We start from the raw sequence: 23243 nt of genomic DNA on the forward strand, positions 1-23243 counted from the left end.
AAAATCACCCAAAAAATCCCGGACCATTGAGAAGTGTGCAAACTGACGACATGAAGAATTGTCGTTGTGCCGAACTGGAATCGTCCCCGCATAAATCAAAGTCATCCAGACGATCTGGATTTGCATAATTAGATGTTGACCACCCTGTACTACTGATGTGGCCTCCACAGCCTGCAGTTATCCATCCATTATCCAACCCGCTATATGCTAACTACAGGGTCATGGTGGTCTGCTGGAGCCAATCCCAGCCAACACAGGGTGCAAGGCAGGAAACAAACCCCGGGCAGGTCACCAACCCACCACAGGGCACACACCCACCCACACACAGGGACAATTTAGAATCGCCAATCCACCTAACCTGCATGTCTTTGGACTGTGGGAGGAAATCGGAGTACCTGGAGGAAACCCACGCAGACACAGGGAGAACATGCAAACTCCACACAGGGAGGACCTGAGAAGCGAACGGGGGTCTCCTAAATACAAGGCAGCAGCGCTACCCACTGTGCCGCCCCCTGCAGTTATCAGATGGAAAACTTAAGACAAATGAAGGAAACTATTACCTCAATGAGTACTGTAAAAGACCCTCCATACTCTCCTGCATCCTAAAAGATGGCTTCCATATAACTAAATCTGCAGATCCACATCTATTTGGTTTCTGTTTGGCATTTTATACAATACCTGCTTCTCACACATTGCCACTAATATATGTATAAAATTATGGTAAATAGTACTTTAGGGTCCATCAAAACTTGACTGAATGAGATTTTGTGAAAGGTATGGGATTAGGCATAATGTCCTGTATTAGGCTGAATGGCCAGTTCTCCTCAAAATGGTCCTTTGCTCTCTTTTATCTGTTTGCCCTTCCGCCTCCATTCCCATATGCGGACTGAAGCTGTTTTTAGCCGCAGTGTCAGCCCCTCTGCCTTCTGTGCTATCACATCAAATGTTACTGAGCTGCATGCCTTACAAGAGAGCAGATGACAGGACATGTCACAGCAGCAAAGTGGCATGCACTTGTGCAAACTGTGGTAATGTCCTGAACTAATACATGTCACTGCCCCTTCTCTTCGGTGGTCTTTCACTTTTATCTTCTTGAAGCAGAGTCCGTATTACGAGTATAATTGAAGTGTTGTCCGTGTGAGTGACAAACAGGAAATGAAGGGTTCAATCTTTACCGAGTTTTGTTTGTGTCGCCCTTGCAGCTACAACTTAGTGGAGAAGGATGACGGCCGAAGTTGTGGAAGATGAAGCCGCCTTCTACTCCAAGGCAGAGATGTACTGGAAGGAGATCCCTCCCACGGTGGATGGCATGCTGGGAGGCTACGGAGACATCTCCAACGTTGACATAACCGGTTCCAAGAAGTTCCTGCAGAAATTCCTGGGGGTACGTGCAGTTCACTACATCTAGACTAGGACTTTTAGCCGCTTCTGGTTTTATTTGCAGATCCCACCTAATAAATCACTTGTCTAAGTTTGAACCCAGGGAATTGTACAATGTTCCAATATTGAGACCATTCCCCTCTTTTTACAATTTCCTCTTGGAGATGCTGTCTGAATTTGACAACATACAACTTAAGCCTAAAGCTTACACCTTTAAAAATCTATTCTGATAGTTAAATGTATTAGGTGTGCAATCAGAATTTTTTATTAATAGACCACCAGAAGCATAGCTCTGTATATGTAGGATACTCTCACTGGCAAACACTTGTAGTTTAGTATTCACCCACATTGGCTTTAAATGACTTCTGTAAAAGTTTCTTGGAGGACAGTAAAGGAATCTGGAGGTTCAACTACTGGTGTGGCCTCCACAACCTGCACTTATCAAAAGGAAAAATAAAGACAAATGAAGGAAACCATTACCTCACCGAGCACTGCAGAAGACCCTCCATACCCTCCTTCATCCTAAAAGATGGCTTCCATATCACTAAATCTGCAGGTCCGCATCTGTTTGGTTTCTATTTGCCCTCCGTTCATGTGTAAGAGTTGTTGTTTCAAGTAAGCTGTAAATAGCAAGAGTTCAGGGATTTAGAGCTCAGGTAGTATGGAAGAATGCAATGGTGTGTGTTAACTACATTGCAGTGCAATGCTTATACAATACAATACAATACAATTTATTTTTGTATAGCCCAAAATCACACAAGAAGTGCCGCAATGGGCTTTAACAGGCCCTGCCTCTTGTTAGACCCCCAGCCTTGACTCTCTAAGAAGACAAGGAAAAACTCCCAAAAAAAAAACCCTTTTCGGGGAAACAATGGAAGAAACCTCCGGAAAGGCAAAGAAAGACCCCTTTCCAGGTAGGTTGGGTGTGCAGCGGGTGTCAAAAAGAAGGGGGTTCAATACAATACAATACAATACACAGAACAGAACAAATCCTCAATACAGTATAAAAATAAACATTTTAGAAGTACGGAGCAGAATTTAACAGTAGATGATCTCGTATACTCAGATATGGGGCAAGACTGATTATATTTTTATATTAGTACATTAAAGAACCAGGCGGCACAGTGGCGCAGTGGTAGCGCTGCTGCCTCGCAGTAAGAAGACCTGGGTTCGCTTCCTGGGTCTTCCCTGTATAGAGTTTGCATGTTCTCCCCGTGTCTGCGTGGGTTCCTCTGGGTGCTCTGGTTTCCTCCCACAGTCCAAAGACATGTTGGTTAGGTGTACTGGCGATCCGAAATTGTCCCTGGTGTGTGTGTGTGTGTGTGCACGCACCCTGCGGTGGGCTGGCGCCCTGCTTGGGGTTTGTCTTCTGCCTTGCGCCCTGTGTTGGCTGGGATTGGCTCTAGCAGACACCCGTGACCCTGTGTTAGGCTATAGCGGGTTGGATAATGACTGACTGATATCCCATAATAGGATTTGGATTTGTTTAGAGGCCTGGAGACCTCATTCATCAAGCTGCCTCTCATTCCACAGCTGAAATAGCGCTAATCCAATGAAAGGACCCCTCTTTCTCACGATTCCTGCGATCCTCCATTAGGGATGACTTTACCGTAGGCAGGCAAAACAACTTGGCAGATGAGCCGTGGCATATCCACGTGGTGCATTTCATTTTGGCACAGATTTATCGTGTTATAATTAAAAACATCTCAACCAAATGATCGATTGCTTTTTACACCCCCAGGCAATTTTCCCAACGGTTTAAAATGCAATACGGAAATGCGTCATAACTAAAAGCAAACGTAATGTGTTTCACTTAGCGGATCTACCGAGTCTACTGCATTTGGATTGAAGATCACACTTTAATCAACCCAAACTGAATGTACAAAAATGACCAGTCATTTTCATAAGGTGGGACAAGGGACTTCAAGAGTACAATAATCAACAGTATAAGAATAATCTTCAATACGGTAGAATGTAGATCAATTGTTGTTGTACAGGGTGAGCCAAACTGAAGTACCAAATTTCTCAAGGTAGATGCAGCCGAGAGGTTTGGGTTGGGATGTGGGCCCTTTGATAGGCGATCCCTTGTAGTTTTCAGTCAGCAGTATACATTGGTCCGGTGCGCACCATGCTTTCGCTGTTGAAGCGTTCCTCAAAAACAACGAATCCACCACCACCTTACGAACGCACTTCAGCATTCCTCCTAACGATGACGTCCCAAATTGGAAAACTTCTCTTCAGTGGGTGGCTAAATTTAGATAGACTGGTACAACATTGGTACAACGTCTTCAGAGATTTAAGAATGCCTGAAAACATCCGAGCTTGTAAGGGCATTGATTTTGCAGTCTCCTTAACGTTCTGCGCACAAACCTGCGTCTGCCTTTAGGCATTTCCAACATGTCCTTGAAGTGGATTTTGCATGAGGACCTTAATTTCCATCCATAGAGGTAGAGAGTTGTGCACCAACTTTCTGCAAACCGTTCATCGAGATGCCATCGGCATGAGCAGCGATGAGGCCCATTTCCATTAGAATGGTTGTGTAAATAAGCAAAACTCGCTATTGGGCTGAATCCAACCCCTCGTGAACTTAACTTCATCAGAGACCCCTGCACATTGAGCTGTGCCATTGCAAAATTTGACATTGTAGGCCCTTTTTTTGTGGAGGGGGAGCAACAATCGCCAGCACTTCAGAATGTTACATTGCAGTAGAGAACTTTGTGCAGCCACAACTGGAAGAAATGGATATGGTGGATGCCTGGTGTCAACAGGATGGGGCAACAGCTCATACAGCACAGAGATCCGTGCAAGTTTTGCGGGAGATGTTTCCAGGGAAGCTGATCTCCCTGTACGGTGATGTCTGGTGGCCTTCACATTCGCCTGATCTCATTCCATGCGATTTCTTCTTGAAGGGCTATCTGAAGTCAAAGTTATAGACACAGCGCCCTCAAAATCTTGAAATCCTCAAGGACACCATTCAGCGCAGAAATCGCCACTGTTCCCCTTGAAATGGCCGAACAAGTCATGTGAGCATTCAGAAATCGTCTCAAATAGTGTACCGCTGATGATGGCCATAAGTTTTAAAACACAGTGTAAAAAATCTATTTTGTATACCCTTTCTTGTGTCGTAATGAAATTTATCTTGTAACTATTATTGTAGAATAAACATTTGAAATGTGGTACTTCTTTTTAGTGGGGACTACGGCTGCCCTTTGGTGGAGTCACTACCTTAACAGTTGTGGGAGAATAAAGAGAACAAGGGGTAGTACAGTTATTTACGGGTAACAAAGTTTTTTGTATGCAGTCTACATTAAAGGAAATAGAGTAGAGTCTCGCTTATCCGACATAAACGGGCCGGCAGAACGTCGGATAAGCGAAAATGTTGGATAATGGCAGCCTATTAAACGTCAAACTATGTTATAATTTTACACATTAAGAACCTAATAATCATGTTTTACAACAAAACAACAGAATAAATTAACTGAAAAATGCACTTACAGTTACAGAATTGTCTGAAGTAAAATACAGTATGTACTGTGCTTAAAAAGTTCAGTCCTGTGATGATTTAAAGACAATTCTGATCGTAGTTTGGTTTCCTGACAAGTGCCGTTTCTTCGCTGTCAAGTCTCGCCATCTTTGCAGCATCATTATGTCGATTCCTGTAGCTTCTTCTTGCTGCTCAATGTAATTAATTGCAGTTTCTAGAGCCTTAACTCCGTCACTCATATAGTCAACATCCGTACGAGCGTATGCTGTTTACTACAGCATTGTGACTGCGCGTGTGTGTTTGTGCTGTGACGTGCGAGTCCCCGTCTTGCACCCGAAAACTCAAACCTGAGTCTCAGTGCTTTTAGCAACACCAGCTTTATTCAGCTTGAAACAGCAACAGCGCTGTTACTTATTGTGGCGGGGTCTGCCACTCTCCTATACACAGACACAGCAGTCAGGCAGGGTCGGGGGGAAAGTAATACTGAGCCCAGCGCGTTTATAATGTCCCTTGTTCCTTGTATCACTCATCAACGGCAGGCGCTTATAGCATGTCCACGATCTTTTCGGATTGGCTTTTATGGCGAACTGCTACAGCGCTGGGAGACTGCGATTGCTTTGGGACGCTCTTCCGCGTGTTGTCCCGTTGCATGGAATCCCACAAGAGTTTAGAAACTCGCTCACACCAGACATGATTCTTTTCAAAGGTAAAGTGCAGGTTAATTTGCTTTATGTATTTTTACTTTATATTTTGTATGAATCATTTTTATATGAATAGTTTTGGGTTGTGGAACGAATCATCTGAGTTTCCATTATTTCTTATGGGGAAATTCACATTGATATACTGTACGAGTGCTTTGGATTGTGAGCACATTTCCAGAACGAATTATGCTCGCAAACCGAGGTTCCACTGTAATTAGCTGTGGTAGAGTCAGGAGCAACAAAAAATAGACTACGCTCACACTCGCAACTTGCAGTTCTTGTTGCCGATTGATGCGTTTTTTTTTTTGTTTTTTTTTTTGGCGGTGGAATGTCGGATAATACGGAATGTTGGATAAGCAAAGGTAGGATAAGCGAGACTCTACTGTAACTTAGCATGAAGAGACTAATGCAGTTGGTTGGGAAAGCGGATAAAATAAAATTCCCCAGGTGGTTCAAGAAGTGCCTAAATGTCACATGCTCAATTGCCAATTGTCACTTATATAGAAAACTTCATAGAAGAAAGGTAAGAGCCGAACTGAAGAAATGTTTGAGAAGAACAAGAATATAGTAGAAGTGAGACTTTAATTTGGGTGTGTAAGCCAAATGAACTAATCAGAGTTAATGCAACCTAGTGAACCAATCAGAGTAAACAATAATTCAGCAATGTTATGCAACTTCAGTTACCTATTAAGAATGACTCTCTGTGACCATCTGCTGACCCCTCTGCTGGGGGGCACTGTCCCTTACTAGACTGTTGTACAGGGTGCTCCCTCTTCCTGAAGACAAATTAAAGACACATTGAACAAGTTTCCTTCTGCCTGGTTCATGAATTTCGTTCTTTAATACCTTTCAGATTTAATCTGTACCAAACAATACACGCAGTCAGTGAGCAAACTGTTCACTTTCCCAGCTGCTTGGGGACCCACCTTTTGGTCATGGTGGTCTACAACGTATATTTGGTTTTGTTTTTTTTTTCTTCATGATCCTATGGAATTTTGCAAGTGGCACATTTGACTTTTTTTCCGTTTTTACTGTGTACTTTATTTATTTTTTGCTTCAGTTAAGAATACTGTAGTGTTATGATACAGCATTTATTCCTAACCTGTAATTATTTTGTTTACCTCCTAAAATTGCCGTAGAGCTCCAAGTTCCCTCTGGTCTGCGTACTTTCTGTGCAGATTTGGCATATTTTACTTCCATCCGTGTGGAATTTCTCTGGTGACTTTGAATTTTTTCATTATACTGTACCACCGACTCATGCTGTACACATTTGTCCACTTGACAGGAAGGTGCTGGTAAAACGGGGACAAGCTGCGCCCTGGACTGTGGAGCGGGTATTGGCCGAATTACAAAGCGGCTCCTCCTGCCTCTCTTCCAGATGGTGGATATGGTGGATGTCACCAAAGAGTTTCTGGCGAAGGCCAAGTCTTACTTGGGCAAAGAAGGAGAACGCGTTGGCAACTACTTCTGCTGTGGCTTACAGGACTTTCATCCCCAGCAGGGGCGTTATGATGTCATCTGGATTCAGTGGGTCATAGGTGAGTACTGTGTGGCGCTCCCGATATCTATGCAAAAGGAGAAAGGTCTAAGTCTTTACAGTCCTGGTGTTCCCTGTCTTGCTATATGGTTGGGAGACATGGATGCTATCCAGTGACCTGAGATGAAGACTGGACTCCTTCATGTGTGTCTCTTCAGACAATCCTTGGGTCCCGATGGTTTGACTTTGTGTTGCTCATGGAGTTCCGAATGAGGCACATGACCTGCATTGTGAGGGAGCGTCAATTACGGCACTATGGCCATGTGTTGTGATTCCCAGAGGGTGATCCGGCTCACAGGATCCTCATTGTTGAGGACCTAAATGGCTGGACCAGGCCCAAGGAACACATAGAGGGTCATTTCCAGAGGGTGGGACTGGACCGCGTGTCTGCCTGGGGGGGTTGCCAACTAGGATCCTGAGGTGTTTTGTCATGTGGTGGGTGTGGCAACACGCTGTACCAGTGCACGCTTCCCAATCTGACCTGACCTGGTGTTTACCTTGCGATGGACTGGTGACCTTTCCAGGGACAGTTCCTGCTTTGTGCCCTATTCTTGCTGGGATTGGCTCCAGCTTCCCCTCGACTCTGTTAAGGATAAAGCCGGATATTTCAGATAGTAGCAGGTGGTGTACTTTAACCCCATTCATTTTATACACAACGTTAATGGAGTCTGCTTATTTTCTTGCACCAACCTATAATTTAATGTACTGGCACCAGAACATAATTTAATGACGTCATCCAATGACCCTAGAAAGTCCAGGAAGAAGTTTGACTACAGTATTGCGGTGGGTGGGAAATAGTTGGTCTTGATGTAAAGATTACTAACTCTCCTTGGAAATATGGGCTTAATTCTTTCAGGGCGGATGTCAACTTCTGTCAAAAGGAGGGATCGACGGTGGTACTCAACTGTAAACGGTGACCAAACCCGCTGTTATGTTATAGTTGGACTCTCTTTGCTAGAAGGAAAGTTAGCTTCATTGGTTTGACCGAGTCTCCCTGCACTTGCGTGAGTAGTGAATGGCAAAAATGGCATCAACATCTACCATGAGACTGAAGCGAATGCACAAAGCTAAATACTCCGTGGATGGCCTTTTGCGTATTATCACTGAATCGGACTCTGACTTGTCGGACTCTGATTTTTATGCAAGTAATCAAAAGAGAACATGAGGTACCGCATCAGCCTTGTCGTGTAGCGGACGGGGCAATGTTCACCTGGGAAGACCTTCACTTACAATGACAAGGTACAAACCAGATTGTGATGCACTATGACTGTGACTGCTGCCCCCGACGGCATGAAGACAGCCTGGCAGCCAGCCTACCACGCATTCCTACCAGCTGTCATGCCGCCCATGAGCAGCTTGAGCTGCTGGAGACTGCGAACTGGTGGCCACGGCACACAGCAACAGACATTTTATGTTGATTTCTGTGTGAAACCATTGCTTTGACTGGGTGGCGCAGTGGTATGGAGACCTGGGTTCACTTCCCGGGTCCTCCCTCCTTGGAGTTTGCATGTTCTCGCCGTGTCTGCATGGCTTTCCTCAACACAGTCCAAAGACATGCAGGTTAGGTACATTGGTAATCCTAAATTGTCCCTAATGTGTGTGCGCCCTGCGGTGGGCTGGCACCCTGACCGGGGTTTATCTCTGCGTTGTGCCCTGTGCTGGTTGGGATTGGCTCCAGCAGACCCCCGTGACTCTGTGTTAGGATATAGCGGGTTGGACACTGACTGACCATTGCTTTGTGTGCTTTTCAGAAAACTGAATTTTTTTGAAAAAATATTCATCCCTCAAAGAGTTACGGTGAAGTGCAAGTCTTGAGTGTCTGTACAAACATGTCTATAAAAAGAATCAGATAGAACTGAGATTGAACTGAGATGAAAAATGACTGGCGGAGCATTCCTAACATGATTTAGTGGTTGAAGAGCTGAAGTGGTTTGGAAGAAGTCAGTGGTGACTGTTATTAATGTTCTCTCTTTTTCGCTCGCAGGTCATTTGACGGACGAACATTTTGTCCAGTTTCTGCGTCGTTGTAAGCTAGGGCTAAAGCCGAATGGAATCATCTGTATCAAGGACAATGTGGCTCATGAGGGAGTCATAATGGATGACGTGGACAGTAGCGTATGTCGTGATCTGCCTTCTGTTCATCGCATCGTGAAGGAGGCTGGCCTGCAAATCCTAGCAGAAGAGAAGCAGGACAATTTTCCCGAGGATATTTACCCAGTGCAGACTCTAGCCCTTAGATAGGGGGAATTGCGCTTTTTAGTGACATCAGGAACAAAGTGTGTCTATAGCACAGCTCAGATTCATAATCAGGTTAACAGGACTGTAAAGAAGCTACTTTAAAAAGAAGAGAATGGAGCCTAAAAAGAAGAAAAGTAAATGCAACATTGTGAATCAACTATGTGTGACTGTGGATCTCAGTCTGCTGGAGGGCACTGCCAACTGATTTAGCCTAACAAATTTCAACAGGAGAGCATAACTAAGCAACTCTTTGGCCTCCCGACAGCATAGCCGCCTTCCCTGAGGACCACCTATAAAAACCAGATTCATCAAGCCATCAATGGTGTGGGGGGCTTCTCTGGAGTGTCTGTCTGTTCTCCTCAATAAAGATCAAAATATTCCAGATTTGCCATCTCTTTCTCTCTCTCTCTCTACTATGAGGAGATGCGACTGTGCCTTGTATTCTTCCAAAAGGCCCTTCTCCCTTCTTTTCCAGCGCAAGATCTTTCGAGATTTTGTGTTTTTTTCGGTTGTAAGAAACGACCTCTGGAGATGAACCACCAAGCACAGACCTTTGTGACCTCCTGACCAGTCCCAGCATGTGGCCTGTCAAACCAAGAGACTCATCTTCTTATGCCATGAGTGTCACCCACTTGGGGGTCTATACACTGCTTTTAAATGGTTTCACCCAACAGAAGGGTCTTCCAGGAGCGAGCAGGCCTGGTGGATTGCACACGGAATGACGGGCGTCGCTTTGGAGGCTCTCTCAACTGCGACTGTTTTCAATTTTAATTTTCTGATAGCAGATTTGCTTCTGTTTGACATCAGCATAGTGGATTTTAGTCTTGGACTCTGCAGTCTTCACGTTTTGACTTCATGATCCTTTCCACTCTTTTCATTTCATGTGTAGCGTGTAAGTTTGGATCACTAATTATCGTAAATCGGTCGTGTGTGTGTGTGTGTGTGTGCCCTGTGATTAGCTGGTATGCCATCAGGGATGGTTTGGTTTCCAATCTTATGCCTGATGCTTAGCAGTTAGGTTCCACCTTGTGACATTGAATTGGACAACAGAGATACAGGTCAAGGATTGACAATGGATGACATCATCCCATATACAGTGGTGTGAAAAACTATTTGCCCCCTTCCTGCTTTCTTATTCTTTTGCATGTTTGTCACACAAAATGTTTCTGATCATCAAACACATTTAACCATTAGTCAAATATAACACAAGTAAACACAAAATGCAGTTTTTAAATGATGGTTTTTATTATTTAGGGAGAAAAAAATCCAAACCTACATGGCCCTGTGAAAAAGTAATTGCCCCCTGAACCTAATAACTGGTTGGGCCACCCTTAGCAGCAATAACTGCAATCAAGCGTTTGCGATAACTTGCAATGAGTCTTTACAGCTCTGGAGGAATTTTGGCCCAGTCATCTTTGCAGAATTGTTGTAATTCAGCTTTATTTGAGGGTTTTCTAGCATGAACTGCCTTTTTAAGGTCATGCCATAGCATCTCAATTGGATTCAGGTCAGGACTTTGACTAGGCCACTCCAAAGTCTTCATTTTGTTTTTCTTCAGCCATTCAGAGGTGGATTTGCTGGTGTGTTTTGGGTCATTGTCCTGTTGCAGCACCCAAGATCGCTTCAGCTTGAGTTGACGAACAGATGGCCGGACATTCTCCTTCAGGATTTTTGGTAGACAGTAGAATTCATGGTTCCATCTATCACAGCAAGCCTTCCAGGTCCTGAAGCAGCAAAACAACCCCAGACCATCACACTACCACCACCATATTTTACTGTTGGTATGATGTTCTTTTCTGAAATGCTGTGTTCCTTTTACGCCAGATGTAATGGGACATTTGCCTTCCAAAAGTTCAACTTTTGTCTCATCAGTCCACAAGGTATTTTCCCAAAAGTCTTGGCAATCATTGAGATGTTTCTTAGCAAAATTGAGACAAGCCCTAATGGTCTTTTGCTTAACAGTGGTTTGCGTCTTGGAAATCTGCCATGCAGGCCGTTTTTGCCCAGTCTCTTTCTTATGGTGGAGTCGTGAACACTGACCTTAATTGAGGCAAGTGAGGCCTGCAGTTCTTTAGACGTTGTCCTGGGGTCTTTTGTGACCTCTCGGATGAGTTGTCTCTGTGCTCTTGGGGTAATTTTGGTCGACCGGCCACTCCTGGGAAGGTTCACCACTGTTCCATGTTTTTGCCATTTGTGGATAATGGCTCTCACTGTGGATCGCTGGAGTCCCAAAGCTTTAGAAATGGCTTTATAACCTTTACCAGACTGATAGATCTCAATTACTTCTGTTCTCATTTGTTCCTGAATTTCTTTGGATCTTGGCATGATGTCTAGCTTTTGAGGTGCTTTTGGTCTACTTCTGTGTGTCAGGCAGCTCCTATTTAAGTGATTTCTTGATTGAAACAGGTGTGGCAGTAATCAGGCCTGGGGTGGCTACGGAAATTGAACTCAGGTGTGATACACCACAGTTAGGTTCTTTTTGAACAAGGGGGCAATTACTTTTTCACACAGGGCCATGTAGGTTTGGATTTTTTTTTCTCCCTAAATAATAAAAACCATCATTTAAAAACTGCATTTTGTGTTTACTTGTGTTATATTTGACTAATGGTTAAATGTGTTTGATGATCAGAAACATTTTGTGTGACAAACATGCAAAAGAATAAGAAATCAGGAAGGGGGCAAATAGTTTTTCACACCACTGTATGAATATAATCACACACATTACAGTTTGAATCTTAATTCTTTAAGTATTTCTTACAAAAACAAAAGTGGGAGGACTATACACACATCTTCAGTACCGCATGTGTAAGGGGTGAATATCTCAGGCAGACATTTTAAGGATTCTGTGCCCCACTTATCTTTGATGATCTTTACCTTTATGTAGTAGACACTGTCTGGTATCACACATGACCCGCTTTTAAAGTTCTGTTGTTGGATGGTTGTGTTTTAACAAGCAAAGAACGTTTATAGCTACAAGCCACAAATATACAGGGAGGTTCACTCGGAAGAGGCCCCGAATATTCTGTAATAACTCTCGCTAGGACGAAACGATGTGCAATGTGCTCCTCAGTATATGGAGCTTCGAACAAGCCGGGATACCCCTGCGTTGGAGCGATGAGGTAGGCGCCGGACAGCCGTCTCGAAATGTAACCTCCGTTTGCAACTTCTGGGTGCATCCCGCCCGTACCACTTCACTCAGTCACTCAACTTCTCATCAGGATGGTGGTGTACAGTATTGAGCAGCGTGTCTTCATGGTGCGAACCTATTGGGTCACCAATTCGTTTAAGCAATGTCAGAATCAACTGGATGATCAGGAGTTAACGGAAGGTGACTTCTGGCAAGATGGAGCGTCGTGTCACACATCGGCAAGGAGCATGGCAGAAACTCAGTCCTCCTTCGGCAACAGGGTCGTTTCAAAGGGGTTTTGGCCACCATGGTTGCCGGATCTGACACATGCCAGGCTTTTTCCTTTGGCGTCTGCTCAAAGGAAACGTCTATCGGAACAAGCCTTGCATCGTGAAATTGCTGCTATTCCCACACCCCAAGACGCTTGCGAAATACATTCAGGAGCATGGAGCGACTCGTTGAAATATGTCTGGCAGAAAACAGAAACCACTTCCAGCATCGCATGTAGTGCAATCGATTACACATACGTCAAGGTACAGTGGAACCTCGGTTCACGAACATCTCCGAACACGTACAAATCGGGTTACGACCAAAAAGTTTGCCAAACTTTTGCATCTGTTCACGAGCACACACTCGGTATACGAACAAGCCAGTTTCCCATTCGGTTTGTGCACGCCGATGATTTCCGCACGTGTTCAGTCTCTCCCTGTGCAGTGAGCGAGAGAGACCCACACACACACACACACACACACGCATGCGCGAACGAGAGCGAGAGAGGGCTGGCCCATAAGGCCGAGAAGGCAGTTAAAGAATGCACTGGGCTTGTTTTTAAAGAGACTGCTTCGAGCGTTGTTTTAACCTCGTATTTAATGAAGACTTTTTTCTATTGGATTTTAACCCCCACTTCACTTCTGTGTACAGCGATCGGTTTGTAGCGTGCATTGTTGCAATGTTACTTTTCTTGGTGGTTTATTAAATTATGGATTTTCCAAATGTTCATTTTTTTCCCTGTGCTTAAAACTCATTAAAAAAAGTGTTTTTAGCGAGCGGTTCGTAAGCGCTATAGCGTGAACTCTTGCAGTGTTAGTTTTCTCTGTTGTTCAAGGTTTTCTCAGTGTTATTCAATGTTTTTACATTTAGTTTAGTACTACACTGTGCATTCTATGGTGTAATTAACTATATTTGTGCTTAAAAATCTTTTAAAAAAAATATTTACATACAGCTCGTACAGTCTAGAACGGATTAATTGTATTTACATACAATCCTAAGGGGGAAATTACTTCGGGTTACGACCAGAGTTTTGGAACGAATTACGGTCGTGACCCGAGGTTCCACTGCATATGGTTCAGATGGCTTCATGCTAACGGGAGTTGCAACAGAATATTCAGGGCCTCTTTCAAGTGAATCTCCCTGTACTAGTAGTGTGCTTGAAGACATGCAAATTCATTCAGGCCATGCAGGCGTAACAACCTGGACTCTTCACTTTTCTGCATCGTCATACAACAGTTAACTGTCCGGTATATAGACATTATATAACATCTGAGGCCGTATGAATGACTCCAACCTACTTAAACTACTTATTGGAATGGTAGGCCCACCGAGTTAAATCATCTAGGAATAATCCCAGAAGAAAGAAATCGCCATCATGTCATGTCCTCTTCAGTGAACTTGACTAACTTGATTTTTGGCTATTCTTTTCCTTAAAGAAGGAAACGGAGCAACTACAGTCATTAATGAAATTAGAGAAGAAATTTCACTTTTTACAAAACAGACACCCGCTTACCTCAGCAACTTGTTGTACAGGAGTAGCAGAACTCTTAATGGGTGTGTGAGTCGCCATCTTATCAGAGAGAGCAGAGAAGAAGGGCTTCGAGCACCACACTCTGTGTCCTTGTTGGTCAAAAATAATGTCAGAAATTAATGGTGTGCTGCTCAATTTGCACACCATGTAAAGGAGCACTGAACCTGAACTTGCAATCCTGCTGCTATGGGTTCTCAGGTAGAAACTGTCATGTACCTAATAATCAAAATACAAAAAAATGAATTTTTAGACAACATTGGAAATATTACATTTTACACATGTCTTCAATGAAGGCGCATGGCCATTGAGATCAAGTGTACATTTTTTTTCTATGAACACACTTTGTAATATAATTTGATACAATTAAGGAAAAAAAAAATTCTCTGGCATAATTGGCCATCCGTAGTTTATGGTTTTAAATTGACACATAGTCAAAAAATGTTAAAAATATTGCATCTCTACGGGATTGTACCAGTCTGTAGAGAAAATTAACAAAATGGTGACAATAAACTGAAGTGTAGTGAAGGGCACAGAAAACCAATGAGGTGCAGAGAAAGCATCTCGTGACAGAATGTTAAGGGTGAGTGTTGGGAGGCGAGTGTTTTTATAGCTTCATTCAACTCTTTGTAGTGTTTCCTGTTCTTGAGGGTTTTCAGTTATAAATGTTAAATATCTTTAAATAAAGGCAGCATGGTGGCGCAGTGGTGGCGCTGCTGCCTCGCAGTTAGGAGACCCGGGTTCACTTCCCAAGTCCTCCCTGCGTGGAGTTTGCATGTCCTCCCCGTGTCTGCGTGGGTTTCCTCCCACAATCCAAAGACATGCAGGTTAGGTGGATTGGCGATCCTAAAAATTGGCCCTAGTGTGTGCTTGGTGTGTTTGTGTGTGTCCTGCGGTGGGTTGGCACCCTGCCCGGGATTGGTTCTTGCCTTGTGCCCTGTGTTAGCTGGGATTGGCTCCAGCAGACCCCCATGACCCTGTGTTTGGATTCAGCGGGTTATAAAATGGATGGATGGATCTTAAATAAACATGTTAAATATCTTAAGTATTCATTTAACATGTTGGTGAATGGGGGCGGCACGGTGGCACAGTGGGTAGCGCTGCTGCCTCACAGTAAGAAGACTTGGGTTTGCTTTCCTCCCACAGTCCGAAGACATGCAGGTTAGGTGGACTGGCGATCCTAAATTGTCCCTAGTGTGTGCCATGCGGTGGGTTGGTGCCCGGGCCCAGGGTTTGTTTCCTGCCTTGTGCCCTGTGTTGGCTGGGATTGGCTCCAGCAGACCCCCGTGACCCAGCCAGTTGAGTAATGGATGGATGTTGGTGAATGGGAAGAGTTGTACACTCAGGATGGATTTTTTTTTTAATGTTGAGAAAACCATATCTTTAAAGCCTGTGAGTAAAATCAGGTTTTGGTGGTAACGTGCTGGTTGTAGCAGTGTATTTCTTTCTGGGTGGGGGAACCTTATTTGGTTTTACCAGCATTTGTCTGCATAAGTCAGACCAGTCACCTCTCACAGATCATGACACTACAGGGAGAAGTTGGTTCAAAAGATGTGTGAATCTCTAAATAACACCTTAGAAAATACAAACCTGTGCATTTTGATTATAGAGTTGCGTTCAGAATAATAGCAGTATGTTTTAAAAAAAAAGTGAATACATGAGCACCACAGATGTGATGTTTGCTCTGAGGATGTTGATGGAGAAGTAGAGAGAAGGCCAGAAGGAGTTGCATTGTGTCTTTGTGGGCCTGGAGAAAGCAAATGACAGGGTGACTGAGAGGAGCTGTGGTGTTGTATGAGGAAGTCGGGAGTGGCAGAGAAGTATGTAAGAGTGGTACAGGAGATGAACGAGGGAAGTGACACAGTGGTTAGGTCTGTGGTAGGAGTGACGGAGGTGGGATCAGGGACCGGCTCTGAGCCCCTTTCTTATCTCCAATAGTGATGGACAGGCTGACAGACGAGATTAGACAGGAGTCCCCGTGGACTGTGATGTTTGCTGAGGACATTGTGATCTGTAGTGAGAGTAGGGAGAAGATTGAGGAGACCCTGGAGAGGTGGAGATCTGCTCTAGAGAGGAGAGGAATGAAGGTCAGTAGGACCACCAAGACAGAATACATGTCTGTAAATGAGATGGAGGTCAGTGGAATGGTGAGGATGAGGGGAGTAGAGTTGGCGAAGGTGGAGTACAGTACAGAGTAATGGGGATTGTGGAAGAGAGGTGAAAAAGAGAGTGCAGGCAGGGTGGAGTGGGTGAAGAAGAGTGTCAGGAGTGATTTGTGACAGACGGGTATCAGTAAGAGTGAACCGGAAGGTCTACAGGACAGTAGTGAGACCAGCTGTGTCATATGGGCTGGTGATGGTGTGGACGAAGACTTCAGACTAGACAGCAGGTGTGGTTACAAAGCAGCTTTATTTTGCAGAGTCACAGTCAGAAAAGTTTCAGAAAAGCAGACAATCAAATCTACATGAGAGCGTCGGGGCTCTTCTGAACCTTGGTAGAAGAGTAGCTGGATTTAAGGTGGCGCACCTTTCTATGGTAACGTTTGACAACATACAGAGTACATTTTGATAGTGTATTGCCCTAGCAGTAATGAGGTGTGAGGTTTTAACTTGTACTAAAATGGAGTGTACGGCGTGAGGCACTTCTACCACTAGGGGGCTCATGAGCACATATCTGTACTGGCTACTGCTACAGCTCTGAGACGGGTTGGAAGTCCCGCAGCCACTGGGTCCAGTTTGTTCAGATGTAAGCGAAGGGAAAACGTGATAAGGTAGACTCATGTGTGGAATGCTTAGACCTTGAGTCCTTTGCACAAATATTTTTCTGTTTGCTAAAACAAAGCATCTTTTACATGGTTTAGTAAAGCTTACTTCTCAGACATGAATTAGTACAAGGGAACGAAGAGAACATTCGTCTTCCACGTTGGCGGCACAGGAGACGGAGCTGGAGGTGACAGAGGTAAAGATGCTAAGATATGCATTGGGGGTGACGGGGATGGACAGGATTAGAAATGAGGACATTAGAGGGTCAGCTCAGGTTGGACGATTGGGAGACAAAGTCAGAGAGGCGAGATTGCGTTGGTTTGGACATGAGCAGAGGAGAGATGATGAGTATATTAGGAGAAGGGTGTTAAGGATGGAGCTGCCAGGGAAGAGGAGAAGAGGAAGGCTTAAGAGAAGGGTTATGGATGAGCTGAGAGAGGACATGCAGGTGATGGGTGTAACAGAGCAAGATGCAGAGGACAGGAAGATATGGAAGAAGATGATCCGCTGTGGTGACCCTAACAGGAGCAGCCGACAGAAGAATAAGTGGTAGTTAAAAAATAAAGCCCAAAATCCTTATAATAGCTTTTATCACCATACACGCACATGCATTGGGAACACTACTGCACATATGAAGAAAATGGAATATTAGGCTGTTCAAAAATAGTGTCTGCATTCTTCTTGACAAACTCAAAACATTCACTGTATAAACTGAAAAATGGTTCAAGATTTTGCTTTCCTTTGAATCACTGAACTAATATTTCGTTGTACAGCTGCTGTTCTGTGTTGCATGGAGTCGACCAACTTCTGGCACCAGGTACTCCAGCCCAGGATGATTGGACTCCATTCCACAATTCTTCTGTATTTCTTGGTTTTTGCCTCAGAAGTCACCCCACTAAAAGTCGGTTTTCTTTTGGGTTAAGTTCCGGCGATTGGGCTGGCCACTCCATAACATCAATGTTGTTGGTCTGGAACTGAGATTTGCTCGTTTACTGGTGTGTGTGGGGTCGTTGTCTTGCTGAAACCCCCCATTTCAGGGACACTTCCTTTTTGGCATAAGGCAACATGACCACTTCAAGTATTTATATGTAAATAACTGATCCCTGACCCCTGGTATGTGATAAACAGGCCAGACACCATAGTATGAGAAACATCTCCCTATCATGATGCTTGCACCACCACGCTTCACTGTGTACTGTGGCTTGAATTCAGTGTTTGGGGGTCGTCTGACCCAAAAAGAACAATCAGTCCACAAAATGTCGCGCCACTTCTCTTTAGGCCAGTCAACGTGTTCTTTGGCAAATCACATCTTCAGCACACATCTTTTTTTTTTTAACAATGGGACTTGCGCCCTGTGTCGGCTGGGATTGGCTCCAGCAGACCCCCCGTGACCCTGTAGTTAGGATGTAGCGGGTTACATAATGGATGGTTGGGACTTCTTGCCGACAGCTTGGCCTCACATAGGCGTCTTCTAATTGTAACACAGGTACTCGTAGGTAACCTTAGACCTCCTTTGACCTTCCTGGAGCTGATCACTGGCTAATAAGTCTTTGATCCATTCGAATGCTAGTTGTCTTCCATATCTTTCAGGTTTTGGTTGCCATCTTAAAGCATTTGCGATCATTTTCTGCACTTCTTTATATGTTTTCCCCTCTCCAATCAACTTTTTAATCAAAGTACGCTGTTGTTCTGAACAAATGTCTGGAACGACTTATTTTACTCCGATTTTCAGACAGAAATGCACTCCGACCAGCAACTACAACATCAGCTGCCTTCCTTCCTTCCTTCACCGTTCCAGCCCTGAATGTTCTGTTTTTATGGAGATATTCTACCTTTGGGGTGTCCAGGAAGCTCAAAAATTAAAAAAAAAAAAAAATGATCACTATTATTATACAATTGCTGCCAAATACTTTGTGACAAAACCACTTGGGGGCGTACTAGCCACCCACCCCAGCACAGAGTGACACCGGAAGCACACTTATTTCCACGTCTTCCCCGTGTCCCGCAGGCGCAACACAAAATAAATTCTTCTAATTCTTTTCTCCACTCCTCAATGGCAGATTTGTCTCCTTCCTCTCGACTCGGAGTAACGACTGCTGGCTCCTTTTATAACACCCCCCGAAGTGCTCCAGGTGCTTGTTGACCTACAGGGTGGTCCAGATCTTATTATGCAACTTTCATAACGCTATAACTTTATTACATAAAGAATTCACAACTGAATGGAGGACAAGTGGGACATTACATGGAAAATCATTTTCGTTTATTACAAGTGTAACAGTAGGAGGTGCTATCACTCACTTGAACCCTCAGGTACCACGGTAAACACCAGGTAAAAGTCCAATTATTATTTTTATTATAATAACGTGCACCAAGCCCTCTCCACTCCACTATAGTCATAAACACAATCAAATTACTAATCAATACACCACCCTCTCCCAGACGCGTTGCCACCCTTGCACCCAGCTCAGCTCACTCGTCTGGGGTTTCTCATAGTCTTTTATAGTCCGTGACCCGGAAGTACTCCTGAACCCGTCCACGATACTTCTTAGCACTTCCAGGTCGGATAAAATTCTCCTTCTTCATCCCAGAAGCACGTCATTTCCTCTGTCGCTGCGACTAAGACGTACTTCAGGGTTATAGTGCATATGCAAGTCCTTGAGCCTCCCTGCAGCGTGCTCTGGTGGGCCCCACGGTATCCAGCAGGGTTGGGAATAGAAACTCCATTGTCCAGGATTCCCTGTTGGTCTTTGGGGCACTTCCATGCCACAGGGAGGGCCCCATCTGGCAGCCTGGGGGCACTGGCTGGGATGAACAGCCGGCCATCTCCCACACAAGATATTTTGAACAATTCTTTTGTCTTGCATCGTTTACCTGAATTGCATTAAAAGTTGCATAATTAGATCGGGACCACCCTATACTTCTGGGTATGGCAGCACTCCCTGGTGGCACCCTCGGATCCCAACAGGGCTGTATAACCAACTCCAACTCCTGTGAAGCCCTGCAGGAGTCCGAGGCACCACTGCAACCCAGGGGGGCTGCCATCCCGCAACCCGAAGGAGGTATTGTGCTGCCCATGTCTGTTCCCCTGGACCATATACAGAAGGGGCGTCCCATCTGACCCAACTTCAATACTATTTGTTTCACTTCCATGTTTCACAGACTGTATGCCAGTCTGCGCTAATAGTAGCACGCCTGGTCCCAACGGCTGCAAGCGTACCTGTGCTTTACAAAAATGGCTGCTTATATACGTACTAGTAATAGGATGTCAGGGCTGAAAGGGTTAAACAAGGGCCATAACCGACACCAAATGAAGGACCTCACTAATTGAACTCCACACTGCGACTATTTTGAATAGCCTAATATTCCCTTTTCTTCATTTTCTGTACAGGAATAACACTTCAAGTTTTGATTTGGAATAGAATGTGCAGTGTTCACAATCCATTTGCATGTATCGAAGTAAAAGCTATTAGAAGGATTTTGAGCTTTATTCACTTTTGTTAAACACACTGCTATTACTCTGAACACGACTGTATACTTTAAAGTAAAAATCAATGTGCTAAAAATGATGGGTACTGTATAATATGAAATCATATACCCATTTTTAACCACAAAAGTAGGCACGGTATTTTTAAACATTCATATAGAAAAATCTTCATTTAATAATACAATCTCCTATGGTAAATTCACGTCTACCATGACTGTGAACAAGACAAAAAAAAAACTTTGACTTGACAAACACTACTGAATACTTATCCTATAATCAGATTCTAGCCTGCCTGCCTGCCTTCCTCAGAGAGTCCCCTAAATCAGGGACATCCTGCCAATGAACAGGTCCCCACACTTAAAGGAGCACCATGAGTCCCCATTTCTGACTTGTGACCATTTGCTGCTCTCTGTCAACCAGGTGGTGTTCCACAGACCTAACTCTTCTCTATGACACCTCTGTCTCACTTTCTAGAGGAATATGCAGCTGTGCTTGAAAGTTTGTGAACCCTTTAGAATTTTCTATATTTCTGCATGAATATGACCTAAAACATCATCAGATTTTCACTCAAGTCCTAAAAGTAGATAAAGAGAAACCAGTTAAACAAATGAGACAAAAATATTATACTTGGTCATTTATTTATTAAGGAAAATGATCGAATATTACATATTTGTGAGTGGCAAAAGTATGTGAACCTTTGCTTTCAGTATCTGCTGTGACCCCCCTTACTAAACGTTTCTGGTAACTTCTGATCATTCCTGCACACTAGCTTGGAGGAAGTTTAGCCCATTCCTCCATACACACCATCTTCAACTCTGGGATGTTGGTGGGTTTCCTCACATGAACTGCTCGCTTCAGGTCCTTCCACAACATTTCGATTGGATTAAAGTCAGGACTTTGACTTGGCCATTCCAAAACATGAACTTCATTATTCTTTAACCATTCTTAGGTAGAATGACTTGTGTGTTTAGGGTCGCTGTCTTGCTGCATGACCCTCCTTCTCTTGAGATTCAGTTCATGGACTGATGTCCTGACATTTTCCTTTAGAATTCTCTGATATAATTCAGAATTCATTGTTCCATCAATGAAGGCAAGTCGTCCTGGCCCAGATGCAGCACAACAGGCCCAAACCGTGATACTACCACCACCATGTTTCACAGATGGGATGAGGTTCTTATGCTGGAATGCAGTGTTTTCCTTTCTCCAAACATAACACTTTTCATTTAATCCAAAAAGTTCTATTTTGGTCTCATCTGTCCACAAAACATTCTTCCAATAGCCTTCTGGTTTGTCCACGTGATCTTTAGCAAACAGCAGACAAGCAGCGATGTTTTTTTTTGGAGAGCAGTGGCTTTCTCCTTGCAACCCTGCCATGCACACCATTGTTGTTCAGTGTTCTCCTGATGGTGGACTCATGAACATGAACATTAGCCAATGTGAGAGAGGCCTTCAGTTGCTTAGAAGTTACCCTGTGGTCCTTTGTGACCTCACCGACTATTACACGCCTTGCTCTTGGAGTGATCTTTGTTGGTCGACCACTCCTGGGGAGGGTAACAATGGTCTTGAATTTCCTCCATTTGTACACAATCTGTCTGACTGTGGATTGGTGGAGTCCAAACTCTTTAGAGATGGTTTTGTAACCTTTTCCAGCCTGATGAGCATCAACAACTCTTTTTGTGATGTCCTCAGAAATCTCCTTTGTTTGTGCCATGATACACTTCCACAAACATGTGATGTGAAGAGCAGACTTTGATAGATCCTGTTCTTGAAATAACACAGGGTGCCCACTCACACCTGATTGGCATCCGATTGATTGAAAACACCTGACAACCTCACCTTCAAACTAACTGCTAATCCGTGAGGTTCACATACTTTTGCCACTCACAAACATGTAATATTCAATCATTTTCCTCAATAAATAAATGACCAAGTATAATATTTTTGTCTCATTTGTTTAACTGGTTTCTCTTTATCTACTTTTAGGACTTGAGTGAAAATCTGATGATGTTTTAGGTCGTATTTATGCAGAAATATAGAAAATTCTAAAGGGTTCACAAACTTTCAAGCACAACTGTATGGTACCTCTGACATTTCTCGGGTCATCTGTCCTGTACCATCCTGGGCCAACATTACACAACTCCACCCAGTGTGCAATTCTCTTTTGTTTGATGATCAGACATTTTCAATGTTCTTTGGCAGTATGCTTTCTCCTTTCTCCTTTCAAGAGCACTTACCCTTGTCACATTCCTTCCTTTGCTCCCATCAAACCATACTCACTATCCAGAGGTCCTGAAAGGGTAAAAAAAATTTAAAATGACCATTCTTTTCTGCTATTATAATTTGTAACAGGGCTGCAACAAGCGTCCTGTTCTTCAGGGCCATTTAACTGATTTAACTGAACATTTAAATGAGCCTTTGCTAAAATTAGGCTGCTTTTCTTAAATGAGTCATTTGTTAAACAGCAGTATAAAGCTTACCTGTACAATCCGAAGACTTTTTGGGATACATTCCTCATACTTACGTTCAAATGTATAGAAGATACTAAAAAGGCAAAACAAAAATTTCAAGGAAGAAGCCCATTTTACATATTGAAATTACAAACAGTTTCATTCACGAAAGCATTATTAACTTTAATCTGAAACATTCTCATATTGCACGAACCTTTGGAATTACACAACTATTACTCACCTTAATTGGGAGAAAAAAAAAAAAACTCACGAGACACCTTTGGG

General features: G+C 43.8%; 1 protein-coding gene across 3 annotated transcripts in view; it reads left to right on the forward strand.

Annotated features, from left to right (window-relative positions):
* Window positions 1-9724, forward strand: part of ntmt1 (N-terminal Xaa-Pro-Lys N-methyltransferase 1) — a 23421-nt gene extending 13697 nt beyond the window's left edge. For 2 of the 3 annotated variants that reach the window (XM_039764435.1, XM_039764436.1), the window contains exons 2-4: window positions 1203-1384; window positions 6851-7103; window positions 9087-9724. In XM_039764435.1, coding sequence (XP_039620369.1) covers window positions 1223-1384; window positions 6851-7103; window positions 9087-9343 — 672 coding nt within the window. In that variant the 5' untranslated portion in view covers window positions 1203-1222 and the 3' untranslated portion in view covers window positions 9344-9724. Of the gene's footprint in view, window positions 1-998; window positions 1103-1202; window positions 1385-6850; window positions 7104-9086 lie in introns of those variants that run through there. The other variant, XM_039764437.1, reaches the window with a different exon arrangement.
* Window positions 9725-23243: the final 13519 nt, after the last annotated feature.

The sequence above is a fragment of the Polypterus senegalus genome, chromosome 9, assembly GCF_016835505.1.
Source record: "Polypterus senegalus isolate Bchr_013 chromosome 9, ASM1683550v1, whole genome shotgun sequence".
NCBI classification, from domain to species: domain Eukaryota; kingdom Metazoa; phylum Chordata; class Cladistia; order Polypteriformes; family Polypteridae; genus Polypterus; species Polypterus senegalus.